The 13661-nt window shown below is 43.9% G+C and overlaps 1 protein-coding gene across 12 annotated transcripts in view; it reads right to left on the reverse strand.

The window, feature by feature from the left end:
- The window catches only part of LOC136749334 (ankyrin repeat and SAM domain-containing protein 1A), a 118019-nt gene that overhangs the window by 38849 nt on the left and 65509 nt on the right, over nucleotides 1-13661 (reverse strand). For 10 of the 12 annotated variants that reach the window (XR_010816742.1, XM_066703533.1, XM_066703532.1 and 7 more), the window contains 2 exons: nucleotides 10148-10201; nucleotides 7335-7404 (listed from right to left, as the gene is read on the reverse strand). Coding sequence is in view for 11 of the 12 variants with exons in the window: in XM_066703533.1 (XP_066559630.1) it covers nucleotides 7335-7404; nucleotides 10148-10201 (124 nt within the window). In the remaining variant the exon portion in view is untranslated. The remainder of the gene's footprint in view (nucleotides 1-7334; nucleotides 7405-10147; nucleotides 10202-13661) is intronic. The other 2 variants (XM_066703525.1, XM_066703527.1) reach the window with 2 other exon arrangements.

Genomic DNA, 13661 nt, shown 5'->3' on the forward strand with positions numbered 1-13661 from the left:
AAGATACACCAAGAAGCCTTTAAATATTTAATCACATCTGTACTCCAGATACAACCAATCTAGTGAGGAATCCCATGCCCTGATGTCAGTGTCAAAATATAACCACACTAAAAGCTATGCGTCTGGTGTCTTGTTATAATGCCTTTACAGCCAGTCTTGTGTTAGGAATTATTTTATATTGCTAGCAGCTGCATTTGGGAATAACTCGCTTGTCCACCAATCTTCTCCAAATACCATCTATAGCAAGGGCATGTATAGTTGTTGGGCTAAAGGTAAACAACATAACCTTAATAGGTAGATTTCGATTTTTTTCTGAAAAACTGGAACCACTCTGCACTATGGGCGAGTTCTCCAGGGACCCCAAATGGACGCGCACAGCCATGACCAGATGTTAACCACTATCTCAACCCCCGCTTCTCTAGCATCAGTAGCAAGTCTCTAAGCCTGCGGTTGGGTTAATGCCAATCTATTTGCCCGATTTCTTTCTAATTACTCTCCCCCCTAGAGGGTGGTAAGTGGGTATTGGGAGGGAGGGGTTATAACTGGATTAATAAAACAATTTAGGTGGAACTGGAATTGGGCCAAGTAGGTGTGGGGGTGGGGAGACTAGTGTTCATCTACCTGTGTGTAGGTGCGCGTGTATGCGAGTGTGTCGCCCAGAGAAGCCCTTTTGTATGTATAATGTATGCTCACTAAGTGGGGAAGCATGTTCCTGTGGGCATAAATATTGCATGGCTCTGGGAACAGAATGATACACAATACAAATAAAATCAGAAAGTGTCCATGCTTCAACAATTAAATACAACAAATAGTGTAATACGCAAGGAGTCAAGCTTCCTCCCGTAAGCTCCGTAGCAGAGATGTGCGACCTTCATGCTCGGGTCAAGTGTCCTCCCATTTCCTTCACCTGCTTCAAATGAGATTGTCTTCAAAAGGAGACTCCGACCTGTAGATATCCACGGAAGGCTCATCTTTTGACATGGGGTCACGAAGATGATCGGGGCTTTGATTGCAGCTGAGGTTTTTATGACTAAGCATCTGCACTCTGCAGTTCTTTAAAATAAACGTCTTGTCACATTGCTTTGTGATCACCCCACAGCTCCTCCCAAATGCACCGCTTTAAAAATACACAGAGCCCTCCAATTATAGCTGTGCATCTGGGGAACCCATATCACTGAGGAAATCGGATCCTAATTACTGAGCCTGGGGGGCGGGGGGGAGAACTGCAAAAGTTGGGTCACTTTGTCAGCTCTTAAGTGGGTCAAGGAGTGCAGCCGCAACGGTCCCGATACAGCCCAAATTGTCTATCTAAAAGCAGGTGGAGAAAGAACAGAAGGACAACTTCCTAAAAAGAGTGCAGAACCACAGTGAAGCTCATGCTCAGTGATTTCCTCCAGGGCTATATTTGAAAAGTTGCTAATTTTATTCTGGAATAAAAAAAAAAAAAAAAAAAAAAAAAAGATTAGCATCACAATCTGTACACCCAGAAGCGACTAATTAAAATCTGTGGATCTTTTATTCTTCTTTTGGAAACTTGGTTGTGTTGAGCTCAAATCCGCACTGACTTTACTCAGAGAAAAGCCCTCCTTGCATCCCACCCCCCCAGATTGTGACGTCTTTGTATTCTAGGTCTAGTTTTTCCAAATGCATTGTGGTTTCTCGCAACAAGTCAAGTAAAACAGGGAATCCTAGCATGTCTTTCTTCAATATTGCACTTTAACTATGCTTCCTTATGCTCCTGCTTACTCCTACAGTGCTGGATCTGTTGTTTACCATGATCGCTCCTATGTCCCCTGCCTTTAACTAGAACTTCACTGCATCATGGCCGCACTTGTTACTTCTCTGAACTAGGATGTACACTCACCTAAAGGATTATTAGGAACACCTGTTCAATTTCTCATTAATGCAATTATCTAACCAACCAATCACATGGCAGTTGCTTCAATGCATTTAGGGGTGTGGTCCTGGTCAAGACAATCTCCTGAACTCCAAACTGAATGTCTGAATGGGAAAGAAAGGTGATTTAAGCAATTTTGAGCGTGGCATGGTTGTTGGTGCCAGACGGGCCGGTCTGAGTATTTCACAATCTGCTCAGTTACTGGGATTTTCACGCACAACCATTTCTAGGGTTTACAAAGAATGGTGTGAAAAGGGAAAAACATCCAGTATGCGGCAGTCCTGTGGGCCAAAATGCCTTGTTGATGCTAGAGGTCAGAGGAGAATGGGCCGACTGATTCAAGCTGATAGAAGAGCAACTTTGACTGAAATAACCACTCGTTACAACCGAGGTATGCAGCAAAGCATTTGTGAAGCCACAACACGTACAACCTTGAGGCGGATGGGCTACAACAGCAGAAGACCCCACGGGTACCACTCATCTCCACTACAAATAGGAAAAAGAGGCTACAATTTGCACAAGCTCACCAAAATTGGACAGTTGAAGACTGGAAAAATGTTGCCTGGTCTGATGAGTCTCGATTTCTGTTGAGACATTCAGATGGTAGAGTCAGAATTTGGCGTAAACAGAATGAGAACATGGATCCATCATGCCTTGTTACCACTGTGCAGGCTGGTGGTGGTGGTGTAATGGTGTGGGGGATGTTTTCTTGGCACACTTTAGGCCCCTTAGTGCCAATTGGGCATCGTTTAAATGCCACGGCCTACCTGAGCATTGTTTCTGACCATGTCCATCCCTTTATGACCACCATGTACCCATCCTCTGATGGCTACTTCCAGCAGGATAATGCACCATGTCACAAAGGTCCAATCATTTCAAATTGGTTTCTTGAACATGACAATGAGTTCACTGTACTAAACTGGCCCCCACAGTCACCAGATCTCAACCCAATAGAGCATCTTTGGGATGTGGTGGAACGGGAGCTTCGTGCCCTGGATGTGCATCCCACAAATCTCCATCAAGTGCAAGATGCTATCCTATCAATATGGGCCAACATTTCTAAAGAATGCTTTCAGCACCTTGTTGAATCAATGCCACGTAGAATTAAGGCAGTTCTGAAGGCGAAAGGGGGTCAAACACAGTATTAGTATGGTGTTCCTAATAATCCTTTAGGTGAGTGTATTCTTTGCATTTTATATTAACTGCACTTTTGCATTTTTTTAAATGTGATTTGTTTTAATGCATAATCTGAATTTTTTATTGAACTGTATTACTGCACTTCTGTAATGCTTGTGTACACTATTAAGCCACCCTGGATAAGGGCACCTGCCAAGAACTAAATAAAACATGAAATCGCCTTGGACAAAAAAAAACACATCAGCAAAATAAATAATAAATAACCTCTCAAGAGGCGTCCTGGGCGCCTGCAGGACTGTACACTATTCACTGCTGTCTCTTCTTGCTGATTCATAAGCTCTTCCTTCTGTTCCAGATTGCGCTGTGAGAGGAAGTCATCAGCCTGGCCAGAACAGATGTATGAGAGAATGAGTGGGACCCTTTAGGTTCAATATGAGCTGCCTGTCCCCAACTGGGGCGAAAGTGTGATGCATAGTTGCAGATTCTGTATGTAATTCCAGCAGTTGTGTGCTTCACAGTCAACTGAATGCCAATGAAAGCTGGGATCAGTTTTGTATTTGTCCAAAATGCAGCAGCAGCACGTTGCTCATGAACTGTCAAACTTGTTCATTAATCTTGTACTGGACTCCCCCACAAAAACCCAGAGGGAGCGCTCGTTCTGTGCTGCTACTCAGCTGCTTTCACCAGCAATGTTGTAAAACTAGTGTGGAGAGTCCAGCGCTGAGGAGATGCGCTATAATCCAGTGATTATCCTGCACTTCAATGACTCATGTCTGCACTGTTGGTAACATTGTACAGCAAAGTTTAGTAGAGGAATTACACTTTATTAAAATTAAAATAAAAATGTAATGAGGAGAATCAAGTGTAGGAATGAGCTCGTAGAGAAAGAAATGAATGACTCGAGGGGGGCGAATGCCCTCTCTGTGCTCTTTGTGATGCTGGTAACGACGCTCGGACATCGTTCCCGTGTCTCTAGCTGGCTGGTGCTGGTGCTGGAGCAGGAGGCAGCGTGTGACTGTCAGGGCGGATGTAAGTGGTACCCGTGTGCTGCAACACTGCAGTGTCTCCGAGTGCCATGCACTGAAGCTGACAAACAGGGATGAAATTATATAAATGTCTGGCTCCGGGCTAGTTTTGAGAAATGGGATCCATTAAAGGGAGGCAGAACGTAATACACCAAAACAGGCAGCGCTCCCCGGCCTGTCCGCATCACCTCTGAACTACGGCTGGGGCAGGCCTCAGACAGCGCTCCACTGACAGCCTGCGAGTTAATCTGGTGATCATCTAGATTAATTACAAAGAAAATATAATGCTAGCACAGGATATGCTGGCAGGGTGCAGGAGCTGCAATTTTCATGCTAGAAGCAGGAAAGTCCATTGTGGGAAAAGGGGGGTGTCTATAACCAAGGACAAACTTGGAGGTATTACGACTGACGCTTTTTAAAAATATTGATTACAAGTTTTGAAATGTAAAACAAAAATAAACATGCAAACATTGTATGTGCAGACCTTTATATTATGTATGTGGTTATATTTATGGGCAGCACGGTTCATTTTGATAGTAGGGCCTTCACACTGTGTCACCAGGGCCTGTGAAGGTCATCGCCAATTTAATCTCAGGTGGGAAATACCATCTTTATATCCAGTTGTAGAACTGGCTTTAACAGAAGAAGGCCTAGCGATGCCCTGACAAAGTCACGGGGGCAGTAGGAAATTAATCAAACATCACTATTGTAAATTGCCAGGGCAGTCCAGTCATGGAGCTGCTACCCAGCATATCAACAGTCACCAAAACCCTTATACTCTCATCACTTCTCACTTCCTCAGGAAACTAGACATGTCACACAGCTTCTGCCAACAAGGCACTGGGGTTGAAGAATTGCCAGATGAGTGTGTACCACCTCCTGTTCCTGTCTGGAAACTCACTGTATTCCAGTAAGGGAAAGTGCATCACAATATCTTTGTCAAGGAAGATCTTGGCGTTTCAAGGAATATTTGTTTTTTTACGATTCCTGGCAACAATGGTAAAGTTGCTAAAAGCCGGAAGACTACTGCAACTGTGCCAGGAGGCAGATCAGTTTTCCTCAGCACTGAGCAATCCCAGAAGTCCTTGAAGTGTCCTTTGTGCCAGTCCACCATTACCCAGGTCTGGTGTATTTTCTACTGGATTAATACTTTGAACGAAGTACAGATGGCCCATGCGAATTGCTCTTGAGCAGACGCAGCTCCCCCTGATACTGCCTACAGGGACCTCAGCATCCGTGTAATTTCACAGCTGGGTAAGGAATGCGCTCAAGGTCACTGATTGAACCACTGCCCTCCCCCCACTCATCAAATGCATTGATTACAACTCAACCTCTCCTGCATCCCAGTCCTGTGTTTCATCCAATCAGACTGCATCCCCAGCTGCTCTACATAAAAGAGCCATTTACATCACTTTTGTTTCATTCAGCCAGTGATTTTTGTTCTGTGATTGTCTAGCTAGGGCTTAGATGCTTTTTTATTTTTTATTTTTTTTAGGTTGAATGCAAGAGAGAGGAAGGAGGGAGGTTCTCAGCCCCTATTGAATGAACCCAAAGAGCCAAGTCACAATACACTAGGAGACTGAATAAATACAGTCCGGGGTGTAGTTGGTGGATTTCCTTTGGTCCAGCACTGAAGTATCATGTGATAAAGTTTTGCACTGTATTTTGTAATAGATTTTAGTTCAATATACTTCAGTTAGGATTTAAGTTGTGTAAGGTACTCTTTGCACTTTCTGTAAACTGCTACGAAGTAACGAGAGAGAGAAATGCGCTGCAACTGAACAACCTCTGAGTAATGCAGGTGACAAGCAACTCTTTCACAGGAAATAAAAAAACATTCACGCAGATTGAACTGATTTGGACAATGGAAAGGGAATAAGCTTGATTGTTTTCTCATGTTGTTTCTTCTTTACACTTAAGTCATGCGATGTGACTGTTCCACTTCTGTTCCAGTAAAACAGACCACAGTAAAACAGACCACTCTGGATCTATTGCTACAGACTGGTCTCCGGAGAGGACAGCTGGATCTGACTGAGCAATGAGAAAAATCGCTTTACACGCTTCCACAGGACTGTTTTTTTCTTTATGCTTTAGATATCATGCTTTTAATGGCAGTTTTTTTGGGAAAAAAAAAAGCAATTCAGTGATTCAGCATTTCAAAGCACGAAAATAAAAAAGTGCTACGATCAGACCATTAGCAATAGTGCTGACAGATGTTCGCAAGAAAACTAGAAAGGAAAAAACATATCCTCTTTGGTATTAGGGAAATGATGGGGGGATTGTGAGAGCAGCTGCAGTTTAACCAGGACTTCCTTGCCATGAAAACCTCCATCTTTAACAGCTGCCTAACCTGCTTCAAATAATCAATGCTGCACAGTGTTGGAGTTCAGTCGGCTGGCCAGTGGTGATACTGCATCATAATCAAGACACGGCTTAACCTCCTATTGCCTTTCTTCTTCATTTATTGATGTATTGGGTCATTTCTAAAAATTAATCAATCAATCCAAATTACAGGCCATCTATTTTTTAATTTATGTTTTATTCCCCAAGAGGAGCGACAAAGACAGCAGGGCTCCTGTGGGTGAAGCCAATGCTGGAGAGATCAATATGATGGATATATACAATTAGTGGGTGGCTAGTCTGTGACCTAGACTACAATAGTGTTGCTTCTCAAAGGAGAGGCCCTCATAATGGATATCCAAAAGAATGGGGGTTGGGGGGGAGGTTAATGTGGGCCTGGAGCCGGGGAGGGGGTGCATGTGTGTCATTGTGATTGTCCAAGGTCACGGACACCATACGTTCCTTGTCGTCCCGAAAGTCTGCGTTCTGTTGCTGTCTCTCATCTCGCCATCTTATTGGATGAATTCAATTAAACTACCCCCGGTTCAGTTAAACAGCACATACATTATAGTATAAATTATACTGAAGAGGGAAATGTAAAAAAATTGAAAGGGGAGGCCATCAGTTTAAAACTAAATTAATTTTAAATAAGTAGTCCCCAGTTAAACCAGATGTTTTTGTATTATGCATATGAGGCAAACGGAGGTAGAGAAAGAAACATTTCAAAATAATTGCTCCACATCTCTCACTCGCCTAGATCGGCTTAGGTTTCTGGTTTTAACAAATACATTGAGAGTAATGGGGATGGGGGTGGGGTACTGGGGATGGTGTTAATAGACATTTGTTTGTCCCATTTTGTTCAGTGGAAAAAAGCCCTGCCGTGGGAGAAAACTGGTTTGGGAAGGAGTGGGAATGGGAAGTGAGGGGCGTCTTACCTGTGGCTGAGGGCTGCTGGTCCCTGGAGAAGTCAATCCCAGCCCCAATGAGGGTCATAATCTTCTCAATCTGAGGGACAGACAGAGGAGGGGAAACAAAAACAGAAAGACAGACAGAGAGAGAGAGAGAGAGAAAGAGCACATTAGGGCAGCTGTGTGTGCAGAGTCCAGACAAGCTGTGTTCACCAAGGGTCCAAGAATTACCTCACCACTCCCAGTCAGACAGCGCCACCAGCTGTGGCCTGTCCAGAAATACCCTCACCAACAGACTCGACACCTGCACCTCCCCGGGCTACGTCCCAAATCAATGCGCCCATCGGGGGGGACAAGCTTTCTAATCTGAACCCCCTTCCTTTCTTCCAGTCTCACTAGGGATTACCCATTGCCTGGCACATTCCCAACTGTGCCGAATTTCTCCTTGGTGGACTACGGGGAGACTGGCAAAGCCGCTGCAGCAGCGCCTAACAGCTGAGAGAGGAAACTGGGTCCTGACCTGCCTCCTAGAGACCAGAAGAGCCCTGCTGTAATGAGGCTGTTATATCTGTCAAACCCTAATGACCCTGTTGATGCAGCCTGAACCCATTTAGATAAAAAAGAAACCAGGGGTCATTTACAAGCCCTCAGGCAATATCTGCAACAAATTCCCCATATGATCAAATCATTTAAGATGCACATTTGTACATTGGACTGCAGGAAAGCCTGCCATTTGACTGATGCTGCTGTGCAGTTTGGTCCGGGCACCTTGCTGGCTGGGTTAGTACTGGCTCACTTCTCAGTCGAGTCTCTACTTTATAAGCTGACTGTTTCTTAGGGTTATCTTCCATGCATATGTTACTGCACTGCATCCAAACCATAACGAAACACAACCCAATCTATAAACACAATAACAGACAATACAATATATATATACAAAAAAAGTTAGTCTGTTTAAATTCTTGGACCTCAGTGTTTTTTATGTCACCCCCCTCCCCCCACAGTTGATTTTATTTTTGCACAAAGGTTACAACACAACAAAACGGACAGAAAGCCCATGCAAACACCCTCCCAAGCACTGCACCGTGAATGCAGAGTCTCAGCGAACCCACAACAACACTACAGAGCCCCTCTCCCAGCATGCACCGTCCACACACAGACACAGAGCAGCGCAGAAGCAGCAAGACGACAGTTCCCGTCCAGTGGAATGGAAGCCACGGGCCCAGGAATGAAACCACGGCAAAGACCAGATCTCCTGCAATGACTCTCAGCAATCCAGCGCTCCGAAAGGAATAACACAAAGTGACACAATGCCTTTCAAAGTTTTTTTTTTTTTTTGCTCCAATGCAGAATTTGTTCCACTCTTAGGATAAACCCCAGATTAAATTCTGGCACTGAAATAACAAAAGATCAATTGAATTCCTCTCTTCCATACCTAACTGTGAACCTTTACTCTTCAACATGTTCTTTTAAGAAAATGTTGGGAATTGAGAGGGAGAAAAAAAAAAGATCAAGCTTGGACAAAAAACCTGAAAGCTTTTTCTTTTTTTTTCTTTTTGCCATCGTCATTGGTGGTGGTGCTACTCAGCAAAATTCGGGACTCATTTTCTGAAGCTGATTGTTAAAACCTAAAGGTGCAAATCCATAACAAAGGGCAGTGATTGCACGCAAATACATATATCTCTACATTTTCACTGAAGCTGCCGTTAGCCACGGTGGACTAAAACCTGCACCATAAGAAAAAAAAGTTTGAAAGTTGTCTGGAGGCTGGAGTTCCTTGCAAAGATTGCAGGAGTAATCTGGTACTGGATTGGCTTCAGGGTGGGTGTGTGTTCCATTACAGGAGACATCTAAAACCTGCAGGTAGCCCCCCAGCTGGATTCCACTCTTTCTGAGCTGCTGCAGAGGGCAAGGCCTTGGAAACTAGAGGGGATGGTTGTGGGGTGAGGGATAGTGAGCAGAACTGAATCTAAATAAATTCAAAATCCACAGACTGGTCAAAGGTGAATGCAGCTTCAATGAGACTTATTCAATTGGCAAATTGTGAGCAACTCCACGGGATTTTCTCTTAATTGCTCTAAAAAAAAAAAACACATTCACATTATTTCAACACTGAGGGTGTTGTAATCCACGTCGGGTTTCTGTTCGTTAAGGGACGGTGCTCCAATTACAGCGCTTCTCTCAAACTACGAGATGTATAGCATCAGCATAACATAATGTCTGCTTTCATTTAGTCCTTAAGGTCAGCATGGTATTTAGCAAGGCGCTGGATCAGAAATAGTCTTCCAGAAATAGGATAAAAACTAAAAATTGTAACATTCAAAGGGATGCTTACAAAAACGGACACGGATCATCAAATATACAGATCCACTGGGAGTATATGGAGTTTGGAGAGGGCATCTTTGTGTCAGAGTGCTCAGTTCAGAGGGAGGCAATTCCTAATCATTTCCTTGGTGAAATACTGAATGGTTTTGATAGATCACACACCAAGACACTAAATATTTACGTGTACTTTTGGGACAAGTTTGGATACAGCAGAGGGGAGAGACGTGGAATCCAGCTCTGGGAAAGGGGCTTGCAGCTCGAACGCAGACCGAGTCCGGTCCTTGGCAGGAGTCTAGCCACTAACAGGAAGAAACAAGTCAGCAGCCGCTACAGTCCCTCACCCCGAAGTCCCAACCTCCCCCACCCTCCCACTTCCACCTCTCCCCCAACAACCCCACTCCCACTCCCGCCCAGCCCTGCCCCCTTGTACCACAAAAGCAGAACAAAAATGAACCAAAAAATAAAATAAAAAAGCCCACAGGAACCAAAGCATATTTCTGAAAAGGTGGTCTTACGCTGTGAAAGGACTTAGCTCTCTGAGGTTTTGCTGTTGGAGGCCTCTGATTCTGCTGGGAGAAATTCAATAATCATTCCCCTTCTTTATTAGATTTTTTACAAACCATGGGCACTGCAGATGTGCTGGACTGCTTCTCAGGGTTTCTGTATCACTGACTGGATCAGAAACTGTGTGCTGGAACCAGACGCCCAGTGCAGATCACCGGCACCCCTCCCTACAGCTCGATCCTGCAATACGGCTTCTGTTTATTACATAAGGTGTATGGTTTTCTGTATATTATATAATGATGTCCTCTTTAGAATCCAGAATCCAGCCAAAATTAAAAGCAGCAATGCCTTATAATGTGGCAGGCTTCTGTGAATAAACATACAGGATTTCATTCCCAACCCTGGCAGGGCAGAAGAGGAAACTCACACCTCGTGATGATCTGGTCCTTGTTAGTTGTCATCATAGCGTTAGAAATTGTGTCCGGGGTCATTTCTCTAGGTCAGCCTTGTCACCCTCGAACAGGGAGCGTGTCATGTGTGGTCGGCGCCTCGGGGGCTGACATTCATATGACTGATCTGAGACGACTCCGAAGATGAGCCCGATAACAGTTTAAAGAAGCAACACCAACACAGGACACGTGCTCAGCGAGGCGGTCTCCTGCTTCCAGTTAGTACCTGGCACTGAGACAATGCGTCAAAGACCCAGCCTTTACTTTCCTAACGAGCCACTTCAGGGACTCAAAAACAGCTGACCATCCCAGGGCAATGCTCAGAGTACATAGACCGAACAAATCCCACGACAGCAGATCACAGCCACATTAAACAGCCTGGACTTACAGAGCTATGATAAAACAAGGGCGATATAGTTCAGGCACAAACATCAGCAGAAGACTGATATTCGTTAAAAGGTGCAAAAGATGTATCTGACGAGTTCTCATTTTAATAAGACAGAGGTTTGAATGATATAAATATATTACACTGAAGAATAGATTAAGGATTTACTTTCTTTTTTCAGAGCTTAACAGTTTGTGTTGAAGTGCTTCTTTTTTTGTATTACTTTGTTCTCCATGTGGTATAGAACGATATTTCATTATTGTTATTCTGCAGGAAGTAGGGACAGAATCATGGATTTACAGTGAGTACTGTATTTTTTTAACTGCGTCTCAAAGAATGATTACGTAACATATGCATGCGAACACAAACGCACGCACACAAGTGTTCAAATGAACTGTAAATAAATACCATACTGTGAAACATCTGCTTAAAATCTTAAGTCCTTAAATGACCCCTAAAAACCCATAAAGAGTAAAAGACCACTATTTTGAGAACAGGGAAACTAACACCCCAAACTGTAAATATCTGTCTTAGCGTGTTTTAGACCTTCCTCTCTGGTTTTAAATTGAAGACGTCAAAACTTCTTCAACATCTGAACTCCGTAATTTTCTATTGTAACTACACAGCCCTGATTTATTAAACCTGAGGTAACACTCCCCAAACACAGCAGGATTGTCCAGTTAGTTGCACTGTGCCGAGAGCCCCAGTCTCACTACTGGGGGTCTGCATGACACACAAAGCCACGTCACACGACACTGACCCCATGAGAGCGGGCTGCTCATTGTAATGTGCCTCTAAACCACAGACAGCCCTGGTATGCAGTGGGGTCCAACAGATGTCTTAGCCGAAGAACAGGTTAACTCTGAGCCATCTGCTGGGGCAGGGCAGCTAAATACCAGGGGGATGGGTGGGTCACTTTCCCTCCCTCACTCCCTTCATTCCTAGGACACCATGAATATCTGTGGCGTCTTCACAATGTACACAGATAAAAGGAACGGCAGTGAGTGGTCGGAGGGTAAAATTAAAAGAGTTCCTCTTTTCTATAGACACATATGCATCAGGACACAGCTAAAAGAGAGAGAAGGAAGGAGAGAGATTTTTTTTTTGTTGGCAGATGATCCCTAGAATGCAATCGATACTACACCTACAGACTACAAGAGCAGGTGATAGTTTTGCATGGTCACATCTTTGGTCGCTGAGTGCTAATGCTGCAATGCTGGCTTGGTGGGTTATTTAGTGAGCTAGGAGTGACGGGAGAGGAGACATCTTGCTGTCTAATAGCTTTCTATAGACCCAGTGCATTTGGATTCCTGGGCAGACAGCAGGCAGAATACTGATCAGCAAATATAATTTTTACAGCTCGCTCCTCTGATCAAACGCGAGCATCTTTGCGTCTCTCCAGCAGACGCTCCTGGGTTCTCGTTGACAAATGGCTGGAGAGCCCTAGACTGGATTAGAGGATCTCCAAGCTGCAACTTGGGTCTCACATACAAGTATATGTCATTGCACTTATTTAGAGTAAGATTAATCAAATCTGGCTTCATCTAGGGAAACGGAAAGTTGTATTTTGAAGTAGCTTCTGAGGATCCACTTAGAGCTTTCCATCGGCTGTACTGTGCAGGAAGCTCGCCCGCCAGTGTACTGATCATATCTGGATTTCACACTGCACACTGACGTTTGGAATTTATTTACTTCTTATAAACATCGCAGCTCAAGCTGGCCCCCACAGACCTGTCCTTGAGTCAGACAAACACATGCTTCCCCACTAGAATCACAGCTGAAGACCGACTCTAGCAAAGAAATGGCACTGAAATCTGGAAACTCTTACATATAGCAGGAGCTACTGTGCTATAATTGCCTCTATCTCCAAGTCTTATGAACCCTGGCTGTCGTAATCTAGTCCAGCACCCACAGGAGAACTCCGGCTAGGGGATTCTTTCAGGTCTCTTTTCTAGTCATATCAGAGAGACAGCCTTTAAAGACAGTCCGTGATGACAGCAGCCCAGGGTCAGTGAGGGTGATTTTGTTCCAGTCAGATGTTTTGTGACTGACCGAACATACTGGTCAAACAGCCATATAATTGTACTGTGGGTCACACTAAAATCATTGCACAAAATATGTTAATTCATCCTACATATACACAGACACACACACACACACATCTCGGACAGAAAAAAAGACCAAAGAAGGCCATTTCATTTTCTTTCCTACAGTATTACCCAGAAAGCCTTTTTAACCGTGCTCTTCCACATGCAAGTTAAGGACACTACCAGCTCTGGCTAGCATGAGATGTGCATTTAGTGTAAAAAAGTTCAGCACAAAATAAAAAATAAAACATTCTAACACATACATTATTGAAAAACATGGGGGTGTTGAATCAACCTGACAGCTGTTCTGATGTTCAGGTCCAAGGTCATCAGTCCACGGTAGATGATGTAAGAAACATTTTCTGAAGGGAAATCTTACATCAGGCTTACATGGCCACTGTGAACACCAAAGCAAAATTACTCCTAAAATCACCACTAAATTGTATAAAAAGCACAGAACTGGACTGATTTTGTGGATGAAGGTTTTGAGCAATACAAGAAGGTGCATAGACATCCATGACTACTCTGTCAATCATTTCTTCAAAGGAAAAGACTTGAAAGCACCGCTTAAAAACACCACACCAGATTAAACTGGGTTGAAGAT

Source organism: Amia ocellicauda, chromosome 5 (genome assembly GCF_036373705.1).
Source record: "Amia ocellicauda isolate fAmiCal2 chromosome 5, fAmiCal2.hap1, whole genome shotgun sequence".
NCBI lineage: Eukaryota > Metazoa > Chordata > Actinopteri > Amiiformes > Amiidae > Amia > Amia ocellicauda.